Source organism: Acomys russatus, chromosome 5 (assembly GCF_903995435.1).
Source record: "Acomys russatus chromosome 5, mAcoRus1.1, whole genome shotgun sequence".
NCBI classification, from domain to species: Eukaryota; Metazoa; Chordata; class Mammalia; order Rodentia; family Muridae; genus Acomys; species Acomys russatus.
In genome coordinates, this window is record NC_067141.1 from 45,406,288 (window position 1) to 45,433,294 (window position 27,007).

The following is a 27,007-nucleotide window of genomic DNA, read 5'->3' on the forward strand; positions in this document are numbered from 1 at the left end:
TATGTGAATTTGGTTGAAAAGTTAGGATTGGAATTTGATTTGTTTATTTTTTAAAATTATTCTTGTGTGAGTGTGCATGTGTGGGTTGTGCCCATGTACGTTGGTGCATATGTTCGTGTGCACAAGCATGTGGACAAGAGGAAGCTGTCAGGTGCCCTGTTCACACTGTGGTTTATTGACTTGGGCAAGGTCTCTCACTATCTGGAGGTGCACTTGTTTCATTAGTCCTCCTGTCTCCACACCCTCACCCCCTGCCAGCAGTGGGGTGACAAGTGTACCAGTAGCCATTCCTGTGGTGGTTTTTATGGGTGGTGGGGCCTTAAACTCAGCATGCGCCTCTGTCAGCTGAGCCATTGTCTCAACCCAGTTGTCAGAATTTCATATTGTGAATCAAGACATGTACAAGGGTCTGTCTGAATTCAGAGACTTTGTAGAATTTACAAAGATGATTAAGATCCTAACCCAGTTCTAGGTAGATAATCATGTCGGACAACCAGCCCTCTCTCTTTTGTGAGCCCCCTGGAATATACCAAGGTCTACCAGGTTCCAGGGAACATTTTACTTTATTTTTTATCTTAATTTTAAAAAGTTTTAAAAATTCTTTTTTTTTTTTGAGACAGGGTTTCTCTGTGTAGCCTTGGCCATCCTGGATTCACGTTGTAGACCAGGCTGGCCTTGAACTCACAGTGATTCACCTGCCTCTGCCTCCCAAGTGCTGGGATTAAAGGCGTGCGCCACCACGCCCGGCTTCTTTTGGTTTTTTGAGACAGGGTTTCTCTTGTGTAGCCTTGGCTGTCCTGGACTTGCTTTGTAGACCAGGCTGGCCTCAAACTCACAGCGATCGGCCTGCCTCTGCCCACTGCCACCACCATGCCCGGCCCCAGGGAACATTTTAAATTCCACTTGGCTTTTTCTAACCAGGCACCTGTTTTTGAAGGCAATTCCTCCCCTGTACCTGATTAGCAACATCAGTGTCTTGGGTGCTTTAGCCGAGACACAGTAAGAAAGTGTGCACCCGTGGGTGTTTATGCACACAGACACTCACAAAGAGCAGTTCCACCCGTGTGCTTACCCATTGTGGGCATGCTCTACGCACACAGATTTTGCGTTGCTTTTTTTTTCTGGCCTTGTTGATCTTGGATCTTCTGGGCTCAAGGGATTCTCCTGTTTCAGCCCTCCAAGTTGTGTGTGGTTGGCGACTCTCTTATCTCAGGGCCTGTGGCGAGCGGCAGGCAGTTCTGTATTTTTGGAAAGTGCAGTCTAAGAAAGGTCAGTGCCACCAGGGCAGATAGTGAGAGCAATGAGCAACATGGTTAAAATGTGCATTTGGGTTCTTTTTGCAAAAATTAGCAAATACTCACAGATGAGTTGCTTTTATAGTGAAGACTTGACCACTTATAGCCAGATACAACCTGAAGTCCCATAGTGGGGGGGGGGGGTGTTCCTTTGAGCAAGCCCAGGCTTATGAGTCACTGCCCATGCACTTCAGGATTTGGAGACCTGGGGGAAGGGTTGCCGAATGTTTTCACAGTCTGCTTTGGTTCTGTGTTTCGACATGACCTGCCCACTTTACCGGCATGCATCCTATGGCTGTTATTTCACTTCTTGAGTTCACTGAGAGAAACCCAGGCTCCTATCTTCATTTCTACTGGAAAAGCCCCATCTACAGGAATTTCCCTGTTTTTGCATGCATCTTTCTATTGCTGTTGCTTTGGTAAGCTTGGAGTTTACATTAGAAGATGGCTTAGATGTCTTACTGATTCTTAGGTTATTGGCTGTCTGCTAATCTCCTTTCTCTCCCTCCTGCTCTCAGGAGAGGCAGGGCATCCTTTCCATATTTGAAAAAAGACAAACAGGTCTTGCGTTCTTCAGCATCTTGAGTGAGGTCCTCATGGCCAGCACCCTTTCCACAGTGTTCTGAAGGACCCTTGGGCTCCCTCCCAGGCACCCATGCCCTGCCAAAGACCTTGCTCTCTCTGTCTCCTTTTGTTTCCTGGGTCATTCACTGTGTGATGTGATCACATAAGGGAAGATGACGTAAGCACATCAAGGAAGGTACCATAGGTAGAGGGGCTTGAGGACTAGGTGGAGACAGGCAGTAAGGAGCCTTGGGTCACAGCCAAGGGGAACATTATGCCAGCATCACAGGACTTGGCATTTGATACCCTGTTGTTTTAGTATCTCTGAGACATGTGTATAATACCAGGTACTTTCAGCCTATATGTTAGAAAGAATTCTTTGCAGAGGGCAGCATGCAGTATTGAGGATGAGCCAAATACGTGCCTCAGTGGGCAAATGGGACTCTCTGATGAGGCTTTCCCTGCACAGGTGAGGTCTTTCCGGGCTCAAGTGGATGCCTGGGTGAACCTGGGAATAGGCATTGCAAACCAAAGAAATCATTTCAAGGACGACAAATGTTAATCCCAACCTTTACTCTGTGTGCCCTGGAGACCCGAGGCTCCAGTCTGAAGCGTTTTGCTTTCACTGTAAAGTGTTACTGGTCAGAAAACTACAGACAGGCACACCCCAAATGGTACTTGGGGAACTTGAAAGGTTGTAGTCCATGTGAGTATCAGAGCCCCGTGATCCTGCAGTTAATGTGTTGTCCTGTATGGGGAGGAAGGACCCTTGGGAGCACTGCTCTCTTTAACCCGCATCTCCAGCTTGATGCTGCCAGGCTAGCTTGCTGTCAGACAGTGCTCCCTTTGAGCCCTTCACCTGGAAGGAGAGTTCAGCTTCCCATAAGATGGAATGCTTCTGCCTGGAGTATTACTCAACAGTAGGCAAGTAGAAGTCAAGAGGCTTTAAAAAGGACATGATGAGGTCAGACAGTCTTGAGCTTTCCTCGGATATTACTGTTACCATAGACAGGATAAGTTAGGGCGCATGGAAAGGGTTTTTTTTCCAGATTTATTGCCATGCATTTTCTCAACAGTTCAGTAAGACAGAACCCCAAGCTTCAAGGTTTCATACAGAGTTAATACTAACTGCCTGTTCATTTGTTATCTGCCTAGCTCCAGTCTGTGGGTTGCACTCTGGTTCAGAGACTGGGGCGGTTAATAAGATTATTACTTGCCAGCCACCACGTGCTAATGATGATAGCAGACATAATTCACTGGAATCTAGGATGCTTAGATTTTGCTTGGTTTGTTTACTATAAAACAAAAATAAAATAAAATCTCAAAGAAACAAGTTAGCATTGCATAACAGTGTATGTGTGTGTGTGTGTGTGTGTGTGTGTGTGTGTGTGTAAAAGTAGTACCACCCACTAACGTAACTGAACAGTTCCTCCATTTGCCACTGTGGTTTTCTTTCACCCAGGGGTGAGGAAAGGGCCTTCAGGGTATTAGATTAGTTTGAAACAGGTTCCCCAACCTTGGCTCAGCTTCTACATTGAGGTGTATACTTGATTGTCAGGGGCACTGCCATGAGCCTTGTGGGACCATAGCAATGCCCCTGGCCTTTATCTTCAGATGCCAGTAGCAACCCTTTCTGCTCCCAGATGGTGACAATTGAACATGATTCTAGATATCAAATCTCCCCCTTGGGACATGATTGTCCCCAGTTGAAACTACTGATTTTAGATCAAATTAATTTCAAAGGCCTCATTATCCACCCATCTTGTCTAATCCCAGAGTAGCAGGATTGTGTTAGGTATCTATTCATTTGTCTGTCTATCTAAAGCTAGAAGGGAGCAGGAAGTGAGCTGGAGTTATTCCCAGGCCTTCTCCAGTGAACATCAACTCAGGTTGAACTTGGTGTTTTAGAGATCTCTGCATCCTTAGAAACACAAAGCTTCCTCCTGTGTGGGCTTGTGAGTAGATGGTTATTTGCAGGAGTCTTGCATTTTTGCTTGTGAGTTTGGCCTCTAATGGTTGAGCCATTTCTCCAGCCCTTATGCATTATTCTTGGAGGTGGATGTAGAGCTGAAGTGGTTATTGACCTCAATAAATGCACATTTTAATAGCCCCAAGTGGAATTTGGCCCTTTGTATGCCCCCCCCCCCCTTTGCTGGAACTCTTCTGTTATGGTCTCAAGGATGCATTGGGAGAAACCAAGTAACTGAATACAAGCAACTCAATTCCAAGTTCTAAGTAGTCACAGTTTTTGATACTTTCTAAAAAGATAAAGGATTAAATGGGAGACAATAAGCACATGTGTGTTTTGAAGCAGTATTTATTTTCCAGTGAGTATTTGAAAGGATGCCATTTGTCTGCATTAGCTTTCTGGGAAGTGTACGTCCTGGGAGGGCAGCAAAACATTCTGGGAAGTGTACATCCTGGGATGGCAGCAGCTGACCAATTTACTTGTCAGATTTGATTTTTTTTTTAAAGATTTGTTTATTTATTATTACATATACAGTGCTCTGCCTACATGTACATACACCTGCATGCCAGAAGAGGGCATCAGATCACATTATAGATGGTTGTGAGCCACCATGTGGTTGCTGGGAATTGAACTCAGGACCTCTGGAAGAGCAGACAGTGTTCTTAACCGCTAAGCCATCTCTCCAGTCTTTTTTTTTTTTTTTTTCTTTTAAAGATTTATTTATTTATTTTATGTATATGAGTGTTCTGTTTGCATGTGTGCCTGCAGGCCAGAAGAGGACACCAGATCTCATTAGAGATTGTTGTGAGCCACCATGTGGTTCCTGGGAATTGAACTCAGGACCTCTGGAAGAGCAGCAAGTGCTCTTAACCACAGAGCCATCTCTCCAGCCCCAGACTTGATCTTTTAAAACATAGGATCTTGTTTTTCTCTGGTGTGTGGATATATAGTGGTAATTTAAGAGTATTAAGTCAGTCTTGGTGACATGCTTGAATTACCTAGAGAGCTTTGGAAAGACTCAGGGTCCAGGCCACATCCCAGACCAGTTGAGTCAGATTTTCTAGGGGTGGAACCAAGGTATCAGCTCCTTTCTTTATTCCAGCGAGAGCCAAGGTTGAGAACTGGTACACATATTTATAAATAAAGTTTTATTGGGACACAGCATGCCCATTCATTTACTGTTACCTAGAGATGCCATGGCAAACCCTGAAGCAGTTACTATTTGGCCATCTATAGCAGATTGCTTCCTGATTGTTGTTAGGAAGTCATAGTGAATTTCACCATTTCAATATTTGTATATACTTCCACAGCAAAAGAAAAATTGCTGCATTTTGCAGAGCTTGCAGGCTCAAGTCCTATTACTTTGAACAAAGGGAATATTGAAAACTGTTTTGCTAGGAGAACCAACTTACAGATATTGTCAAGCCTGAGGGAGATGTGACTAACTCAGGACTCAGGGCAAGGAGCCCATTTTCCACATGGGCATCTGTGCTTGAAGTTGGCCCCTCACTGTTACTCTAGTGCTCGCTTTCAGACTGTGTAACTGACTCCTGTGCAGTCTGCAGCTTTAGAGTGGGGGAGTGATGGAGTTCTTGGCTGCTGAGGCCCTTGCAGAATCAAGAACCCCCTCCTCCGGATCTCAGTGGGTAAAGTGCTTGCCATGCAAGCAGGGGGATGGGAGCTCAGATGCCCAGCATCTGCATACATGTGGGGCGGTCCTGAGGACCCACTGCAGGAAGTGGAGATGAGATCCCTGGAGCAAGCTGGCCAGTTGGAGAAACTGAAATGGCAAATCTGGGTTTAAGCGAGAGACCTCAATATATAGGGTGCACGGTTTCTGAAATGTGCCGAAGTTGAGGTATGGAGTGCGTAACAGAGCAAACAAAGTCTCTTGTGGTGCACAGGAAGAAAAGACAGACAGACAGACACTGAGAGACAGACAGAAAAGACGAGGTATTCTCTAAAGTCTGTTCCCCCAGTAGCCTACCTCCTCCAGTTTGGTGCCATCTCAAGTGAGTGCCATCGGATGGGGACCAGACCTTCGACACATGATCCTGTTGGGGACATCCCATATTCAAACCACAACAAAGGTGTTCTTTACTTTTTCTTAAGCAGATGAAGACCTCAGAGAGCCGCCACCCAGTGAGCTCCCAGTACCGGATGCATTCATACTATGGGCCTTCCTCCTACCTGGGCCAGAGCATGTCTCAGATCTTTACCTTTGAAGAAGGCCCCTCCTACTCAGAAGCCAAAGCCAGCGGTAAGTTCTGGAGTGGGCGTCTGGGGTTGGGGTGTGGTACCCAGCAGAGGCGCAGCAGCTCTCTGCCGGCTTGGCTCATAGGAGCTTTGGGGATTTTTTTTTTTTTTTTAATTCTCTGAGAATATCACACAACTCCCAGATCTCCCACTTTCATATACACCCGATTTCTTCCTTCCTCACTCCCCTCTCACGTTTGTGCTTGTGAATCCAGTTTGTGTCATGACCCGCCCTGGAGTGTGGGTGATAAACTTGTCAACACATCTTTAAAGAATGCTTAACTTTCCTTCTCCGTGTAAGAATCAAATACCAATAGCTTTCTGGCTAGGGGTAGGGCTTTGTGTGTGGCCTCCCCCTTCCCCTTCTTCAGAGCTGGGATTTTGCTGGCGTGATCTTGCATGGGTCTTGTGCATGTGTGTTCACATGTGGAACTGCTCTCTACTATCTGGAAAGTACTGTTTCAAGTCACCCTCCACCCCCAGCTCTTCCACATAGACTCCTGAGCTTTGAGGAAAACTAAATCCTTGATGTGAAATAAATGTTTTATATAGGATTGAAAATGAAAATCTCTTTTTTCATGGTGACTAGTTGTGGGTCTCAGTAGTAGTTACCATCTACTGCAAAAAGAGGCGTATCTGATGAGGGTTGAGGGATGCGTTGATTTACAGTATCGCAGTAAGTCATTAGGAGTTGTTTTAATACTGTGTTGATTTAATAGAATAGTAGTAGTAGGTTGTCCTCCAGGGACCGTGTTCTATCTATCCATAGGTTCTTGGCCTTGTTGACAGTGTCAAGTATGGGTCCTCTTTTGTGGTACGGGCTTTAAATCCCATCAGAAAGTGATTGGTTACTCATGTAATACTTATGCCACTATTGCACTAATTGGGACTGTCTTACTAGGCAGGTCATTAATGCAGCCCCGAGGGTCCATAGACAGATGAGGATGATAATTTCTCTTCTCCTCAGGTAGCATCCATAGCACTCTGGGGAGTGTGTTCTCTATAGAAAACAGATGACCATCCTGTAAAGAATTCAACTATGAATTGGTTTTACTTGGTTCTATTCTTTTCTTTTTTTTTTTTAATAGATTCATTTTTTTTTCTTTCAAAGTGTCTTTTTGTTTAGTTTAGAGACTGTATTTTAATTACATTTCTCCCTTCCAATTCCTCACTCCAAACCTTCCCACATACTCTACCTTCCCTGGTCTTCTTCAAATTCATGGCTTTTTTTTTTTAACATTAGTTGTTATCGCATGCATTTATGTATTTGTACAGGGGAAAAGGAGAAATCTTATGGAAGAGGAGAGAGGGTGGGAGGTGAGTAAAATAACAACATGGAAAACTAGGGGGGGAAGCCACAAAGAATCATACTATAAACTAAAAAACAAAACAAAGCAGCCCTCCCAATCCAACTCACTACATATAATTCAGTGTAGCTTTAATGGCTCTTTCTCATCTGGGCTGACACTCCCTCTAGGAGCCAAAAACCAGCTAATGAAACCCCCAGTACCAGACATGAGATTTTGAGTTGTTTTATTCTTAATATAATTTTCCTCCTTTCTGAGTGCTTGGGGTAACGATGTACTTCCACTCCTAAAAATATTATTTGCTTCTATTTTTTAATTAAGAAAAATTCATGTTTGTGCTTCGCCTGCATGGATGTGTATGTGCCTGGTGCCTGAAGAGGCGAGAAGAGAGCATCAGATCCCTTGGAACTAGAGTTGTGGATGGTTTTCAGCTACCACGTAGATTCTGTAGGTCAAACTTGGGTCCTCTGGAAGAGCAGGCAGTGCCCTTAACTGAGGAGCCATCTCTTCATCCCCCAAAATGTTATTTTTCTTAAGGAACAGTATGAAATACAAGGCACACTGTTTTCCTATTGCTGGGGATGAAACTCCAGGGAGCTTTGCTGATGCTGAGCAAAGGCTTTGGGAAGATGCCCCAGTGCCTAGGGACACTGAAGGGAATGTCTCTATGTGGTATAATTGTTTCCCAAAGAGTCTTGCTTTTAAAATGAAAGTGCATTCATCTGTGTGTGTCGGGGGTAGGGGAGGGATGGAATAAAATAACACAGTAAAACGTTTTTTAATACAGTAGACTTGGGCTTCTGCAGTAGCAATGCAAATAACTCAGATATGGCTGAAATAAAAAACGACTGTTTAATGAAGCGAAGCCCTTTGAAATACACATTCCCTCAGCTTCAGCTTTAACCTTCTCCCTAGCACTAAGTCGATAGGCAGGGCTTTCCTACTTGAGTTTCCAGAGTTTGGTTTTAAAGTTATTTATACTTAAGCGTCATCTTTTGGCTTAGGAAAGTTAGAAGCAAATCGTGGAGGCCAGAAGTATCCATTAGGGCAATCCTGAGTGACCCGGAAGTGATTGATGTAGACCAGTGACTCTCAACCTTTCTAATGCTGCTGCCCTTTACTGCTACAGTTCCTCATGTTTTGGTGGTCCCCAACCATAGCATTGTTTTTGTTGCTACTTCATAACTGTAATTTTGCTGCTGTTATGAGTCATAATGTAAATATCTGTATTTTCCAGTGGTTTTGGGTGATCCCTGTGAAAGGGTAGTTCAACCCCCAATGGTCGTTACCCACAGGTTGAGAGCCACTAATACAGACATTTGGGCTTACCTTGTACTAAATAGAAGATGTTAATTTTCTAAATAATGTGACTATAGCGGAAAAGTTTCTGTGTTCGTTCTTTCATTCACTCATGATCTGTTTGGTGCACGGGGTGGGAGGAGGCTACAAAGTGGATGTGAAGGTCAGAGGACTTTGTGGAGCTGGCTCTTGCCTTTGACCTGGACATGGCTTCAAGGGATTGCATGCTTAGAGTAGACTGTGCCCCACCTCTTTCATAAATATCCCTATTCCCTGTGGCACTGCCTTTGAGATCTGTGTATAATCTGGCCAATGTGCTCCTTAAGAAGAGAGAGTGCACATGTCACATTCCTGTGTGTGTGTGTGTGTAGCCATGGCTGTCCTGAAACTCACTCTGTAGACTAGGCTGGCCATTAACTAAAAGATCCACCTGCCTCTGCCTCCTAAATGCTGGGATTAAAGGTGTGCACTGCTGCTGCCACCATTTAAATCTGCTACAATGTTGGTTGAGTGAGTGGGTGGAAGAATGAAGAATTCTGTCTATTTTTAAGTGAGCTTGCTCCATCAGGGAACACAAGCCTCAACAATCAGGGTCCTGACTTTTGCTGTCAAACAAAACCTGTATACAGACAGTTTGGGGATGAAGCAGCCAAAGAGACTTGTCTTCCTATAGAAAACTAGAAGCAAAATTCCACTTAGAGGAGGAAATCACCTAAGCTGTTTATTCCAGAATATCTTTACAAGCACTGGCCTTCTTGAGACAAAGGTGTTGATTCAGAGCAGGGCAGTAAGACAGAAGTATGAGGGGCATCTTACTGGAGCAGAGAGGAATAAACTTACAGAGGAGCACTAGACAGCTGAAGTTGGGGGGGGGGAGTTGGTACCCACAAGAAAAGGTAGCTGTCCCTGAAAACAGGGCGGCAGCATTGTGCTCATGGCAGAGCATTGCTAAGCAGAGAATTGCTTACTTTTCCTGGCGGCCTTACTGGGATACTCTTACTCACTGATAACTAGTCAGAAGCTCAAATTGTGGGGAAGAGGAACTGTGGTTCAATCTCACTATTGTTAACCTGGATTGTTATGGAGAAAGAAAAAGAAAACCTAGCTAGTGGGTGAAAGGTGTGTGGTTTTCTGATGCCGAGGTGTTTGGAGTGAGCAGAGGAAAGCTGGGAGGGGTTGACTGGGGAACCAGGATGCATGTGGGGTCCAGGTCCTCTTTTGTGCTCTGGAGCAGGCTAGGCCCTTTTGGAAAATGGGCCTAAGGGTCTGAGACAGTGGCAGGATGTGGTGTGTAGGGATGGGGACATCATTTTAGCCATGGAGAAGTTGGCGATGGCTGGCTGGCCACTAGTTCTGCCTAGCCCTGCAGTGGCACTTGAGTTCTTTTGGTTGATTGATGAGTTAAGTACATTATGGTTACTAAGTGTCTTACCAGCTAGTCCAAACGGGATTCTAAGTGACTTGAAAGAACAGTGTTGTAAGTGGACTGAGTGTTTTTTTTTAAAAAGTTTTTATTTGAGTATGAATTTGTCCATTACGAATATTTATATATAGGATAAGCATAACTTATTCCCTCTCTTTGTCCAAGCTAGGGAAGGAAACCCTTGGACGCTAGGTAAATGCTGTACTGCGGAGCTATAGCTCCAGGCCTTTAAAAAGGTTTTATTTTGCAATAGTGTCCCACTAAATTGCTCAGGCTGGACTTAAACTTGCAGTGTAAATCAGGGTAGCTTCAAACTGGTGAGATTCCTGCTTCAGGAGCAGCTAGAATTGCAGGTATGTACCGTTATCCCCAGCTAAACTTAGTATCTAAACCAATGGGGGTGAGCTTTCTGTTTTTCTCTGGATTTGCAAGGGATGGCAACGTGAGAGTCAATGTTGGGAGTGGGGGTGTGTGTGGGGGGGAGGGGAGTGTCAAGATTTCTCTCCTGCCACCTTGCTTCTGTTGTTCTTCTTTGTGGAAAAGGTCTGAGCAGACCCCTCCCCCATCCTGAAGTGATGCGTGGGTAGCTGAGAGCTTTCTTGAGGCCCTAGTACCCACTAGTCTGCTTTCTGCCTCCAGAGTCCCCTATGCAAATGGAGTGGGTGACCCATAGCCCTTTATGTCTGGTTTTCTCTCTTAACCTTTTGTTTTCATGGTTCCTTCACATTTTAGCATGAATCAGTACTTCATTCATTTTTATGGCCGAACAATATCGTGGGGTGTGAACGTATCATATGTTGTTTCTTCATCCTTTGATGGGCATTGGACTACTGCCATTCTTTGACTGGGTATTGAACCTCAGCTCTGGCACATGCCGGGCTAGCACTGTACAGCTCTCTTTTATCCTTTTTGCTACAGGGTTTTAATAGGTAGCCCAGGCTAGCCTTGAATCCATTGAGTAGTCCAGCCAGGCTTTGTTGAATATGTTGTCTTCTTGCCTTGTAGAAAGATTACAGACCTGCACCTTGAGGCTCTGCAACCTCAAGTTCCACCACCTACCAATAATGCCACCCTGGAGACCAGGCCTTTAATGTAGACACTATCCTAACCATCCAATGTGGAATTGCTAGGTCCTGTGGGAGTTTTACATTTCATTTTTGGGGGCACATTAACCCGTTCTCACAGTAGCTATCCCATCTTCAATTCTCACCATTATATGGAGGCTCCCGTTCCCCCATATCCTAACCAACACTAACTTGTTTTTCCACTTTTCCCAGTTATGGGCTCTCATAATTCATCTTTATTATACTGTAAAGGTATCTAATCAAAGTAGATTAGGAACTCCAAGTAAATAAAGTGTAGATCCTCGTTTCTGTGTCAGGTGTACATGTGGCTATAGGTGGGTAGGGTTAGGGAGTCTTAAAGGTCTTGTCTGTCCAGAAATGAGCTCATCCTGGATTATAGGAGGATTTCTGCTGTTAGGTAAATGCAGGCATTCCTCGGGAACTTGTGAAACTGGCTCTTGTCTGCCAAAAGGAGTCATTTCACTAGCCTGGAAGAAGGGACACATGGCTACCTCTGGCTTCTGTCAGCATGCCAAAGCCCATGATGGCCTCTAGGCTCCCTTAGTATCACAATTACCCATTTTTCATTTCAAAGTCATGCGAGCGCTCCTCCTCCTCCTCCTCCTCCTCCTTCTCCTCTCTTACCACTCATTCTTGTAACCTGCCTGTTCTCAAGATACATTCACTCATTCATCTCTCAGTCCCTCCCTCCCTCCCTCCCTCCTTCCTTCCCTCTTAGTCTCTCACTACACTCTATTCTATCTCTTGCTGTCTCCTCTGCTCTCTCCCGCTTGCTTAGCCCTGGCCATGTCCAGTCTGCTTCCTTGACTCTCTGCTCTCGTACTGTAATAAAAACTCCATCCACATCATGGAGTGGAGTAGTCATGTTGGCAGTTTCTTTACTGTGCCCCCTTGCATACAGGTGCCTTTTTCTACCTGTTGCTTTCCTGAGTAAAAGTTCCTAGATGGCAGATTAGCGCCTGCAGTGAGGTTTAGAAAGACCAAGGACACTTGAAAGATTTCGGTCACCTTCTGTGATCATCTCAGCGCAGACACCAGACATGGTTTCTCAGACTCCTTCGCATTCTGTGCCACTGGATGCCTTTCCTCCACACTGTTAGGCTGTAGGCGGAATGGCCACGTAGCGCTGTCACCTGTGACGTGTTTAGTGTGGTGTGGTGGAGTTGTGCTTTGTTTCTTAGCTGCACCTCCTGATTCGGCAGGTGGGAGCATGGAGGTTTCGCTACCATTTGGAAGCACCCTCAGATTTCTTTGTCATGGGTGCCTTCTCTGTGGGGTGAGTGGCCTTCCGTGGTAAGTGGCTAAGAATAGGCTGCTTAGTTAAAGTGGGGAAGGGGGTGTTTGAGTCAGCAGCTGCGCAGCCTCAGCAACAGCAGTCCTTTCCCCCAGACTTTGGCCTGCTTTCCTGCTGTGGAGGGTGGAGAGGGGCACTGTGAGGTCACAAGGACGTTGTGAGGTTTTGGGGGTGTCCGGTGTGAAGAAGCTCAGCTCTGCTATCGATAGTGTGGGTGGGGTGCTCCGAGAGGCTGCACGCGAAGTTGTGAGGTTCGGATGGGGATCCAGTGTCAAGAGCTCAACGGAAGGGCAGGTGTTCCTGCAAGGTTAGTGCTCATGTCGTTGGCAGTTCTTGTTGTGGAGAAGAATGTTCTGGAGATGTGTCAGTCTGGCTCAGTTCTGTGGAAAGTGGGCACAAGACTCAAGTGCCAGTCACCGTCATTTGAAACATGAAAAGACTGAGGTATTAAGAGCTTAGGAATATGTCAGGTGGTGGCGGCGCATGCCTCTAATCCCAGCACTCGAGAGGCAGAGGCAGGCAGATCTCTGAGTTATAGAATGAGTTCCAGGATGGCCAAGGCTACACAGAGAAATCCTGTCTCAGAAAACCAAAACAGAAGACGTTGACCTTAATTTAAACTTGTCACCATCAGAAATAGCACGTTTGCCACATTTCAAAGAAAAGAGTGCTGGACTGATAACTGAATCTTTCTCATGTGACCTCTTAACTGTCAACCCTTGCCTTGAAGAGAAGTGAGCATTTAGTGACACAGATCCCAGAAGCTAGTGCCTAGAAAAGACTGGAGCCCCGCAGTCTCTGGCCCACCACTGCAGTGCTCATATGGTATCTTAGAGCTGGGAAGCTGGAGTCAGTAACAGCGGTTTACTTGTCTTCACATGTGGACCCATAAAGAGCTGTGCACAAGCCTGGGACAGGACCATCCACATTGACTCCCCCCGAGTCACATTCCTGGTGGCTCAGAAGCCACCACCCTGCCTTTACACCTGTCTATATCAACGGGCTCTGAGCAGTGAACCGTACAAATGAAAGTATTGCTTTCATAAAGGAGGGCTTAGTTTTAGGCCGAGGGGTCCTGTTGGACCTGAGAATATGCATATCGTGTACTGGGGGGTTCAAAAAAGACCTTGTTCTGCTGAATAAGGGGGATAGCGTGTCCACATTTTGAGCATTCACAGATGGTAGTCATTTTGATTTGGGAATAAAGCACATTGGCATTTCTCAACAAACGAAAAGCAGACCAAGAGGAAGAGACTGCGAGGGATCAGCAACTCCGAAAGAATATAAAGCACAGCAGAGACCAGTTGATGTGCTCTGGGTGACAAGCAGAGCTGTTTTTATTCTGGTCCTTTTTCCTTCACCATGAAATGCAGACCTAGCAACGGCAGTCTGGATAAGATTGAGAGCAGGTGGCCCCCAGCATATCCTCTGTGTAAAACGGCAATGTTTAACAAAGCCACCACCAGGCTGTCACCTAGTAATGGCGAGTGCTTCCCAGGGACCTATGTCTGGAGGTCAGACTCTCTCATTGCAAGGCAGGAGATCAGCCATCTCCACGCAGAGCAGGAATGACTTGGGAGGATGTGTTCTCATGGGGGGGGGGCGGGGCTTTCAGGATTCGTGTTGTTTTCCTGAATGAGTAAGAAGCCCATTCTCAGATTATTTCAGTTCTCATCTCACCAACCTAAGAGTTGAAGTGCCCAGTGAAATGTTAGGTCTGTGTAAGTATGGAGTGCAGCCTGGTTTGATGAAGGACGATCCGGTAGGAGACTCGGAGGAGGCCTTAAACCAGTATTCCCACTTACCAGAGGGGAGCTGGCAGGGTTCCGTGCCTTCCTTCAAGCCTAGTGTTTAAAAGTAAGGGTGAGGATCCATGCTCACCTTGGAAACACTTTCCCTGGCTGCTCCCTGTTTTTCCTTCCCTTCCCTTCTTGTTCTTGTGTTTCTACTACTTCAGCAGTGTCTTACAACAGTCGCCTGTACAACTTATTGTTATAGCAACTTTACTGGTACAACTTATTCAGTTATTATTACCACTGTGTGACAGATGAGGGCAGTGAGGCAGAGACAGTGGTGAGAGGCAAGGAAGAAGAGAGGGGCCCAGGTTTCCACATGCCGGGTGTGGGCGTTTGAGGTGTGGTGAGGACATGGTCTGCCTGCCTGCCTGCCTTCCTTCCTTCCTTCCTTCCTTCCTTCCTTCCTTCCTTCCTTCCTTCCTTCCTTTTTCCGAGACAGGGTTTCTCTGTGTTATCCTTGGCTGTCCTGGACTCGCTTTGTAGACCAGGCTGACCTCAAACTCACAGCGATCCACCTGCCTCTGCTTCCCAAGTGCTGGGATTAAAGGCGTGCGCCACCACCGCCCGGTTAGGACATAGTCTTTCTGAAGCCTTCCTGACCAAGTGGTCTGATATGTCAGTGTTGGAAATGTGTTCAGAGAGATGATGGCTGTGCTGGGAAGGTACTTAGATGGGGCGACAGTAGCATTCCTGTTGCTATTGTGGTAGAATGTCAAAAGACGGTCCTGTAGCACAGGCGTCATCTGGAGGGATCCTTCTGTCACCTCCCAGCACACATCTTTAGTAACAGCGTGAAACCTGCCAGTGGGTCAGGTGAGGTCGTTCTCTCGACAAACACAGTAAAGCCACTTAAAACTGTCTTATTTAACAGCAAAGAGTCAAGTATGGTTCGTATTTGATGAGGACAGGTATTGAAAGATTAGGTACCTAGTTATCTTAGAAATGATAAATAATTAGAGATAGAAACACCACCTGCTACTTTCTAAATAGTCATTTTTCCCTTTGGCTCTAAGCTAAGAAGTAGCCAGTTTATTATTCTATGTGATATAATGCTTGTTTTTGTTTCTATTTAACATGAGCAATGGTAGTCCAATATCATTCCAGATAAGAGTTTGTTTTTAATTACATTTATTTCGAGTGTCATGTGTGTTTCATGTGTGTTGTGTACATGTGTACATGTGAATTCATGGTGTACATGGACAAGTGATAGGGCTTTCACCATGAGGGTCCCCAAAACAGAACCCAGCAAGTACAGTCACTCACTGAGGTGTATCTCACTGGCCGTCCCAGGTAATTTTTTTTAGAACCATACCATTTTCACCCTCTCAGTGGCCTTTGGTGGCTCTAGTAGGGTAACTTTCGACATCTTCATGTTTCTCTTGGGAGTTTCCCACTTAGGGCACAGCACACATCAAGTTTGCCTGTGCCAACACTCACCCCTTGACTTTTGTTTTCAAAGCCCGGAAGCTGCAGCCTCCGACTCACTTGAGTGTGGCTGTGGCCACCCAGGTTAGAGCAGATAGACTTCTTCATTTGTGTCTGACTTGAATCTGCTGGGCCTCTCGGTGTATCCAGCATAGCGAGGAGTAACTCAGGAGTTTATTTTCCCCGGGGCCGGCTCTTCGGAGGCATTGGCCCAGGCTAAGTACAACTTGAATAACCTTCAGGAAAGCTGTGCTGTCCTTCTGTCGGCTGCTGTCTTTGAAAATTGCCTGCAGAGTTAGCGAGCAGGAACAGTTAAGATTTACAAACAATGATGAAGCTTGTCATGCATCTTTCACTATCCATCACCCGGGTGCCGTGCCTGGGCGGTGAAGTGTTCTTCATAAAAACCAGCTCACTGTGAAATACACCTCGCCGCAATGTTTACTGCTCTGGAGCTCGTCAGCGGCCCTTTATAGTAAATCCAGATTGCGATGTGACATTACAGTATATCATTGCCCGGCGCAGTGGGGTTTACACTGGGAATGAGTGCAGTGCACACCAGATGAGGTGTCCAAATTGAGTTATGTTAGAATTTGGCTGTTATATGGGGATAGCTTTTGTTTTCTGAACACTGAAAGTTAGCTTTAGATGTATTTATATTTATATATAGGCATATACTTCCCCATCCTGCACATATACACAGGATATACAATATGTGCCGAGGTCAGCTTCCAAATGGGTTTCAGGTGTAAAGAATGGTGACCAGATTTTATGTACCTTCCAAACGGTTGTTCACTGGCATAGATGGAATCTTTGGGGGTTCGGGGGGTGGGGTGGGCGGGAGCGGAGCTACGGTCGATTCACTGAAGATCTTCCTGTGTAAAATGACCGTGTTTACCATCTTCTCAAATATAAACAAGGATCCTTTCCTTGTGGCACTGTTCCTGTCCACTGTAATGTCCCCATCAGTATGAGAGCCAGAAGAAGGTCCTGCAGGCTGATTGCACCCGTCATTGAGCGCTACACTGATGTACACCCGGAGACGTCTCTGAAGTCACTTCCTTATTTATCATTTTTTTAGTGGGTATCAAAATCCCAAGGATGCCTCTGCTATTTTGAGAGATGCTGTTCCCAAATAAGAGATTTATGTTGTTTTATCTTAAATCTGTGAAATAAAAGACAGGCTGAATTTATTGAGAGACTGGGTTTATTTACATCCACCCTAAAAGCGCCAATATTAAAAATGAGCTCCATAAAAAAATAATATTCAGAGATAACAGCAGCCCCTGAAGTCCCCTGATCATCTGCTTAGCACACATATTTTAAAATTCTGTGTTTTTCACAGGAGGATGTTAGAACTATTTGTGGTCTTTGCCCACTTAGGTAAACCCTGCTTGGAGTCCAGGTTAACTCCACACACTCTTTAAACAAAGAGCTAAGCAAAGCTCTCCCGGCCACACCCTTTGTCTTTTTGGGTTAATTACTCTATTTGTAAAGTCTTCGTGCTTAAGACTGACTGTCCATCTTTCTAAAGAAACTTCAGGAAAACCCTGCAGCTTAAGGTGCTGGCCTCTTGGAGCTTAAAGGAGCCCTCAGCTTCCTGTGGAGGAGAGAGACTGGCCTTAAATTCTCCAATGTCATTTCCTGCTTAGGCGGTTGGGCCTACAGGTGGCATCACTTCCCATGGATTTTGAGGGAAAATAATCACCCAGTTAGTTTTGATCTCAAACAATAGAAAAAATACGAATTGTAATCATTTTCTAAATATTTTATTAGACTAAAAATGATTTATTGTCTGTAAATTTTAAACTTAACCTGCCACCTCATGCTTTTGCCTCTGGTAACTTCTGTACACACTGTTGTCTGAATCATCCTAGGAGAGGCAAACTAAGATGACCTTGGGCTTCAAAGTGGCCAGGAGGTGGCGCTGATGTGGCTTGGGCCAAGTTCCATATTGGACTGAAGCCATTTTGGGTATTTCTCTGTAAGTTTCCAGATGGTTGTTCATCTTCAAACATCCTAACTGTATTGCTGATTACGTAATTCTCAAGCGGGCCCAGGAAGGTGAAGAGGATCATGTTTCTTTGTTTTTCATAGGTCAGACATGAGCGTAGCAGCACATTCTGGCCCTCTCATGAAGTCATCCTGCTGAGCCAGTTCTTCAGTGTCTTCTTCTGTAATCGGAAAACAGTTGCCTCACCTCAATGATTAGAAAAGTAAATTCGGGTTAGGTGGTGGTGCCACTCACCTGTAATCCTAACACTTGGGAGGCAGAGGCAGGCGAATCTCTTGAATTGGAGGCCAGAGTATGGTCCAGGACAACCAGGGCTGCACAGAGAAACCCTGTCTTGAAAAAAAAAAAAAAAAAGAAAAGAAAGAAAGAAAAGAAAGATAAGTTCACTGAGCATCATCTGAGTGTTTGTATGCCTAGCATGTGCCCTAGAAGAGGGCCACAGTGGTCTCTGGATGCTAGTAGACCCTTAAGGACACTCAGCAACGTTGCCTCTGTAGGGTGTGGGACTGAGTATAGCCTGTGCCTGTGGTCCTGCTCTCACTCTAGGCTTGGCCATGGTCTCCGTGAGCCTTAGGACCAGTTGGTTTTCGTTTTTTCCCTCCAGCTAGAGAAGCCAGGGTTCCAGGCACACTTGTGCCGACAACGTACAGTCGTCCCCAGACATGCTTTGTTTCTGTTACTTGTGTGGCTGTCGAGGGGGCTGGGGCTTGATTTATTAGTTTGTTTATAAGAGCTTTACTAAGATATATTTCACATTCCATAAAGTTCACCCTTTTAAGCTGTTCGATTCAGTGGTTTTTAATATATTGGCAAAGTTGCGCAACCACCGCCACTGTCTAGTTCCAAAACCTTCGCACCATTCTGGAAAGGGGCCCCACAGCCGTTAGCAGCCACACTCCATTTCCCTCCCCTCCCGCCCCTGTCCATAATCATTTCCCTGTTGTGGACTTCTTTCCCCTATTTCCTACATTGCTGGGGAAGAAACTCAAGGCTCCTTGGTATGTTTCACAAATGCACTACCCTAAGTTAAACCCTAACCTGGATATTTTATACGTATGGAACCTGAAAATATTTGGTCTTAGGCTTCTGACTACTTAAGTATGTTTTCAGAGCTCATCTATAAGGTGGTACTTGTTGAAGCTTCATCTCTTTTTATGGGCAAGTGACGCCGCAATCTGTGAAAGGATTTCATTACATCTGGAATTGAAAACTATTGCAGGACCCAGCCAAACAAACATCTGAGTGTGTGCAGTGACCAGAGCCTGCTACCAGAAACAGGAATGTGGTGTGTATGGACTGTAGTTGGTCCAGATTATATTGTTTCTGCCCAGGACACCATAACTAAATACCACAGACCAATGGCTTCCTCTCTGGAAGCCAGAAGTCCAAGATAACTTGATATTGGGGTTGGTTTCTGGTTTGGCCTCTGTCCTTGGGATGTTATTGTCTGTGTTCTCAGAGAGAGAGAGAGAGACAGACAGACAGACAGACAGACAGACAGACACAGATAGACAGACAGACAGACAGACAGACAGAGCGAGCTAGTTCTGGTTTGACTTCGTACAGGGACGGTAGTCCCCCATACCATGACTTCACTTAACACTGGCCGTGTCCCTAAAGTCCTTTCCTCTGCTTGCCTCTATTGGAGGCCAGGGCACCAGCAGCCTTGGAGGAAGAAGGGGACAGTCAGCTCACAGCAGGGTTGGAGGGTTGCGTGTATCCATGCGTCTCTTCTTTCTGATAAGGTTCTTGGGGAATAGGAAGATTTGATGTGTCCATGGGTCTGTGCCCTGCTTCCTGCCTCCTGTGGGTGTTATCCTCCCTCATTTTGACATGTCCAGACAATATCAGGCCCCTGTCTGTGGCCAGGTTCCCAGGACCAAAGGAGTGTCCAGGGACCTGGCACTTTAACGGTCGTATTTCAGTCCCAGAGACCCTGTCTTTCCAGATTGTCTCCTTGTTTTTGAGTTTCCCAGCCTTGTGATTTGGATTCCTTTTGAAATATCTGAATTCAGGGGGAAAAATTCTGTCCCTCTGCTCTAAACAGCTTCCCTGGGGTATACTGCAGCAGGTGCGAGCCTTCACCTGGTAAGTGTCTTAGGGATTCGGGCCGCTCTACATCCGAATGTGATTAAGAAGGTGATGCGGTGCTTCTAGGAGTCATGAGCCAGGACAGAAGCTACACAGTAAATTTAGGATTGGCACTCACGAATGAGCTAATGTCAATTTAGGGCAACGCTTAGACAAGCTCGTTTTGTCGAATCCTAACATCGATCTTACAGTTGGGAGAGACTTTTTTTTCTTCTGACACCAGTGGGATGCACTGTAATTCAGCACAGTGCAAGCAAGAACTGACGCTCTGGGAAGTCACCCAGACTCCATAGGCTAAGGAGAGCCCCCAAGTGTGCCCTATTTCCCACTCCAGCTGTGAGTCAAGTGTGCAGGTTATGCTGGGTACATTTCTATCTGGCTGATCACAGATTTGGGGGTTCCTACACCCTCAGGTTAGGTTAGGCTCAGCAGTTTGCCAAACAACTTATAGAACTTGGAAGTTGCTCTGTCTACTGTTGTGTTTCTAGAAAGGATTCTACTCAAGAGTGCTGAATCAAAGAGCCAGGACGGGCAGTGGCCTTGGGGTTGGAGAACAAATTCCACCTCCAGGCCTCTAAGTTCCAAGCTTGTATTAGGGGCTTGCTCTTTCTGGTAATGAGTCACCACCCTGAAGGTGGGAGATCACCAAGAGTCACCTCATCAGAATAACAAAGACCCCCCCCCACACACACACACTGCAGTTATCTCTCAGGGTATTCCAAGGATTTTAGCATGTCAGTGTCAGAAATTGGGTACAAATATCGGTTTGTAACACTACAGATAGGTAGAGTGACAGTTATTGACCCTGTCTTAGAGGTGGGCAGATTGCTAAAGAGAAAACAAATGACAACTGGTACGAGCATGCTGAGGCTCGAATGTCTCTAGAAAACTCAGGTTGGCACTTCATCCCACTGTCACAGAATTAAGACTCGATTAGGCCACTTCTTAATTCAGCAAAGAATGGGCTCTCATCGTAGAAGTGGGTTAATTATCTCTGGAGGAACCCTTTCCTGTCCTCCGATAGTTTGGTGCAATTGCTCCTCTGCCTCTGCCCTAGGGTGGCATGGCATGAGGCCCTTGCCCATGTCTGTACCATGATCTTCATCTTCTCAGTCTCCTGAACTACAAGCCAAATACATTTGTTGTGTGGAGTGGGGGGTAGGGGAGAAAGGGGGGGAAGAGAAATTGTTTCAGTCTCAGGTAGGTTGTGGAATTTTTCTATCATCAGAGAGTGTCCCATTAAATAGCACTTTGGGACTTTTATATTGACAGAAAGAATAACTCAGAGTTTAAAGCAGAGACAAAGGCGTGAACACAAGTATCACACATTGAACAAATACCATCTAAAAAGCCTTAACTTTTGTGGGAACAGCAGACCTTATTCAAATATCCCGTCGGCCGAGCAGGTGTTACTGACAGATGCATTGAGTGGGTGCTGACAAACACTGACTGATCCTTCGCCCTCATCTGTGATGCACTTTTTTTCCTCTCTTAAATGGATGGAAGGTGAGTGACTAACGTAAAATGTGGTTGATCTCAGTCCAAGAATGAATGCTTGCCCACGGTGGAAAACTTGCCTTGTAGCCTTGGGGCAGCACATTAGCCTTGGGGACTTGGCAAGGATTGCAGCCATTAAAGCCAAGGTTGCGAAAGTGGCATTCATCACTCTTGGATACATGATTGACGTGTGTTCTCCTATCCTGTGGGCTGCTGCTACACTCTTCTGTTATTTGTGTCTTGATGCCAAAAAGAGGTATTTTACATTTTGATAAAACGCAGTTTGTTTCACCTTCATCCGTCACCCGTGCTTTTGATGCCACCTCTGAGAGTTGTGCAATCCAGGGCGTGAAACTTTTCTCTGTCCTTTCATTAGGAGTTTTCTAGTCTTAGCCCTTCTGTTTTTGCAGCAGGTATTTAATCCACTTGGAGTTGATACTGGCTCATACGGTGTCTAGGTAACTGTCTACCTGCATTCTTTACTGTGTGGCTACCTGGTGTTCCCAGCATCACTGTGGGCAGTGAATGTCTCTGAAACAGAGAACTGCCCCTGCTGGGTATCTTCTTGATTGTCTGTTCCACGTGTCGCCTGGTCTCTCTCTGCCAGCTACCCCAACTGTCTTTCTCCCACTGCCTACAGTGGGAGGTAAAGGCGACGGATAGCTAAAGGAAGGAGTCCTTCCCTTCAGGATGTATAGCAGATGTATAGCAGGATGCATAGAAGACACTGACTTTCAGATTTTCTAACAGGAAGTCTATTATTCTGTTTGAAAGTGGCAGATAGTAATTTGCTTAAAACCCTGTTTTCAAGAGTCCTCTGAAGCCGGGCGTGGTGGCGCATGCCTTTAATCCCAGCACTCGGGAGGCAGAGGCAGGCGGATCGCTGTGAGTTCGAGGCCAGCCTGGTCTACAAAGTGAGTCCAGGATGGCCAAGGCTACACAGAGAAACCCTGTCTCGAAAAAACCAAAAAAAAAAAAAAAAAAAAACATCGCTCTAAGGGAGCTGGAGAGATAGCTTAGAAGTTAAGAGCACTGACTGCTATTCCTGAGGTCCTGAGTTCAAGTCCCAGCAACCACATGGTGGCTCATAACCGTCTGTAATGGAATCTGACACCCTCTTCTGACCTGCAGGTGCACATGCAGGCAGAGAACTGTGTACATATTAATAAATAAATAAGCCGGGCGTGGTGGCCTTTAATCCCAGCACTCGGGAGGCAGAGGCAGGTGGATCGCTGTGAGTTCGAGGCCAGCCTAGTCTACAAAGCGAGTCCAGGACAGCCAAGGCTACATAGAGAAACCCTGTCTCAAAAAATAAAAAAATAAAAAAATAAAAAAAAAAAAAAAAAAAAGAGTCCTCTGAAACCATGCAGGGACCAGGTAGGGTGCTTCCTCTCTAGGTGAGCTTGTGAGAGAGCCCGCTTTCCTCCCAGTCCCTCAGGAATGCTGCTGAGGAACTCGAGCAGATAAGCAGAGAGGGGCGGCGTAAAAGCCTGTCTGGTTGCAGTCTGATGTCACCGTCAATCACCCTTTAATGTTTACAGAAGCAAAAAGTCAATGCGTGGTTGTTTTAATTTGCCACACTCAGGGGCTGAGAGAGTGATCGCCGGAGGGGACAGTTAAGCGGCCTGTGCTCCTTGTCAGCCCTGTGTCTGATTCCACGCTAAGCATTTTCTGATGAGCAATAGATTAGGTTAAATACTGCTCTAATTGCACCTTCCGCATACCTCTGTCGCCCGTGGCTTGTACAACATTCCTATCAGCGCTTGCCTGAGGCTGTGAGGGTTTATGCTGCAGAGAGTCCTGAGTGCTCATTTTCATGAATCACTGTCCGGTTTGGAAAAGCAGTTGTTACAGCATTAACTGGTCCATAACAAATTACACCCTCTCCAGACCTATTGGAGTAAATCAGGACTGTTATATCCATTCAAGTGAGCTTTTGAGTGTAAGCCACTTGTTTTGTTTATCAAGCCAAAAGCTTGTCTCCAGGGAATGGAGGCAAATGCTTTAAAAAAAAAAAAAAAAATCCTGTTAACAATATGCGGCTGCTGTGAAGCCAGAGAGGGAAATCCGTATAGTGAGCTGGAGATGTTGTTCATACTATGCCTAGTGTCAGCCTGTTTGAAAACTACTACTCAACCGTGTGTAGGCATATATGTATATATATATATATATATATATATATATATATATATATATATATATGTATACGACACACACACATATATAATATGTAATATATCATTATATCATATATATGTCTACGTATGTACATAAGAGAGAGAAAGAGACATGTAAATTTTGGCAAGAGTCCTAGGAACCTGCAAAGGAGAATGTTGAGGAAGTGGCTCTGGGGAAACCCGACACTACATAAAAAAATGGAGTTGGATCTTTACCTAACAGTATACAGATGTTAATTTCGGATGGGTCAGAAACAGTGTATAGCACAATTATAGAAATCTCAGAAGAAAGTATAAGGCAGAAGTTTTGTGATGTAAAATTTGACAATGACCCTTGTACACCACACAAAGTATGCTGACATAAAATTTAATTTCATGACAAAATTAAATCTGCACTTCAGAAGATACTGTCAAAAGGCATCCCTACAAAGTGGAAAAGTATTTGCCAACCATATGTCTGTAAAGGAGTAATAAACAGAATGTATACAGAACTAACTGCTAACATTCCACCACAGACAAATTTAGAAATGGGCAAAGGATTTGAATAGGTATTTCTCCAATAGACAAGCAAATGGCTGGTGGACACATGCAAAGACAGTATCACTAATAGGGAAATGTAAATGAACTCCCTACCCAGCCCTCCCAGTGAAACATCAGCCTGGTTCCTTATACATCCCAGGACCCATCTGTCCAGGCTAGCACTGCCCTCAGTGAGCTGAGCCCTCCCACATCAAACCCTCCTACACACACACACACACACACACACAGAGAGAGAGAGAGAGAGAGAGAGAGAGAGAGAGAGAGGAGCGGTGAGGAGAGGACGAGAGACGAGAGGAGAGAGAAAGAGAGCGGTGGAGAGAGAGAGAGAGAGAGGAGAGAGAGAGAGAGAGAGAGAGAGAAGAGAGAGAAGAGAAGAGAAGAGAAGAGAAGAGAAGAGAAGAGAAGAGAAGAGAAGAGAGATTTTCTCAAGTGTCCTAAAGGGAGTTGAAAGCAGCAACTTAAATCAATACTTGTTAGCCCATGCCCATAGCAGCATTGTTTACAAACGCCAAAGTGGCCAGAAAGATGGCTCATCAGTTAAGAGCACTGACTATTCTTCTAGAGGACCCAAGTTTAATTCCTAGCACCCATATAGGGACTACCAGTGTCTGTAACTTCAGGCTCATATATATCCCTGATGGTCTCTTCTTGCCTCCTTAGACACTGTATGCATGCATCATAGACATTGCACACAGGCAAAACATCCATATACATAAAATACAATGGAAGAAAATTTAAGTTGAAGTGGGAAACAACTAAGGGATCAGTCCACAAACAAGAAAGTAAATAAAATGTTACACATAAACAGTGGCTGTTATTCAACCTTAAGGAAGGACATGCTGATACGTGAGACAACATGGAAGAAGCCCATGGGCATTGTGCTAAGTGAAAAAGCTAATCCTAAAAGGAAAACACTGCACAATCCCAGTTAGAGTCCTCAGTGAGAGACCATAGATAGACACTAAAAGTAAAATGGTCCTCAGGGACCAAGGAGAGAAGAGAATGGAGAGTCAGGTCAGTGGCTGTGGTTTTAGGATAGGAAGATGAAGGGGTCCAGGAGGTGGAAGGTGATGGTGGCATAGTGAAAATGGCTTGGACACCATACATTTGAAAACAGGGAGGATAATGAGTTTTATCTGCATTTTGTCACAATAAGAAATTGGAGGCACAGAGGCTGTTTCAAGACAGCTTAGTGCTGGGCAGTGGTGGCACATGCTTTTTGTTGTTTTGTTTTGTTTTTGTTCTTTTCCGAGACAGGGTTTCTCTGTGTAGCCTTGGCTGTCCTGGACTTGCTTTGTAGACCAGGCTGGCCTTGAGCTCACAGAAATCCACCTGCCTCTGCCTCCCAAGTGCTGGGATTATGGGCGTGGGCCGCCATGCCTAGCTTGGCACACACCTTTAATCCCAGCACTGGAGAGGTAGAGGCAGATGAATCTCTGAGTTCGAGGCCAGTCTGGTCTACACAGAGAGAGTTCCAGCACAGCCAGGGCTACACAGAGAAACCCTGTCTCGAAAAAAGAAGAGAAGAAGAAGAAGGAGAAGGAAAAGAAACAACAAAGAAGCCGGGCGGTAGTGGCGCATGCCTTTAATCCCAGCACTAGGGAGACTGAGGCAGGAGGATCACTGTGAGTTCGAGGCCAGCCTGGTCTCAAAGTGAGTCTAGGACAGCCAAGGCTACACAGAGAAACCCTGTCTCAAAAAACCAAACAACAACAACAACAACAACAAAAAGCAAAACAAAACAAATAGGAGGAGGAGGAGAAGAAGACATCGGCACACCATACCGTTGGTTACGGAAGTATACATTTTCTATGCTAATTTGTTTTCTCCTCTTACACTTATTTTCCTGTGCTCCTAGTCATGCTTATTAATTTCTTTTTGCTGTGACAACATAGCTGAAAAGGGCAATTGAAGGAAGGAAAGGTTTCTTCGGCTCACAGTTTGACCATCCAGTTCATTATGGTGGCAAAGGTGTTGGGAGGTGGCTGGTCCCATTGCATCCACAGTCAGGAACAGAGACAAATACTGACATTCCACTTACATTCTCCTTTTAGGGAGGTGGGATCCGAACCCCAGCCTGTGTGATAGTACCATTTTCACAATGGGCCTTCCCCATCAGTTAAACCCAACCATAGATACCAGGAGGTTTCTTTCCTGGGTGATCTGTCAAGTTGGCAACAATGATTAACTCTCACATTGTATTTCATAGCACCATTGGACAGCTTCATTTGTTCCTGTGTTTGCTTCTTGGGCGGGGGTACAGATAGCTGTGCGTTAGCCTGGGTTCCATGTAGCTGGGAATTGTGTAGCTGGGTGCCATCTGTGACTCCGGAACCAAAGACAAGCACCTACACGCAGATAATCTGTTATATGGTGAGTCTCAGGAGCAAGAGCAAGGATGGGGGAAGGACATCACGGCACCCTGAAGCTCTAAGGGCAGCAGTGGTTGTGTGTGGAGACTTAGCAGAGACCTTAAAAATCTTCCCAGAGTCATTCAGCTGGGGATGGCAGAACTGTTCCCTGACCCAGGGCCTCGTGTCTCTCAGGGCTGAGGTGATAAGCCGCTCATGTTTGAGATGTCTGTGTGTACCTGAAGAAAAGAAGCCGAGGGAAGAAATTAGCCACTCACAGTCTGCCGTTGATTCAGGTCGCTGTCACAGCCAGGCACGTTCCCACTTGCACAGGCGTGTTGTCACAAGGAGAAGGCTTGGCATCTAGTCAGTGTGTTTATGAGAGTATCTGAACTCAAACCTGACAGACAAGTTACTTGCTTTCTATGAAGATCAGACAAGAGTGGCCTAACAGCTCACTGGTGTCCTGAATTCTGTGGGGGCATGAAGTTTTATTTCCCTGAAGTCACTGAGATGTGAATTACATGGTGCATTGTCAGTGGGCTTCCTTTGCCACGGTAACCCTGAGTAAGAGGAGGGAGGACTGGCTGGGGAGGGTCACCAGTATGTTCCGGTCCCATGATC

General features: G+C 45.6%; 1 protein-coding gene across 1 annotated transcript in view; it reads left to right on the forward strand.

Moving 5' to 3' along the window:
- Dmrt1 (doublesex and mab-3 related transcription factor 1) overlaps nucleotides 1–27,007 on the forward strand; it is a 104,414-nt gene that overhangs the window by 55,722 nt on the left and 21,685 nt on the right. Inside the window, exon 4 of the mRNA XM_051146936.1 lies at nucleotides 5,944–6,088. Coding sequence (XP_051002893.1) covers nucleotides 5,944–6,088 — 145 coding nt within the window. The remainder of the gene's footprint in view (nucleotides 1–5,943; nucleotides 6,089–27,007) is intronic.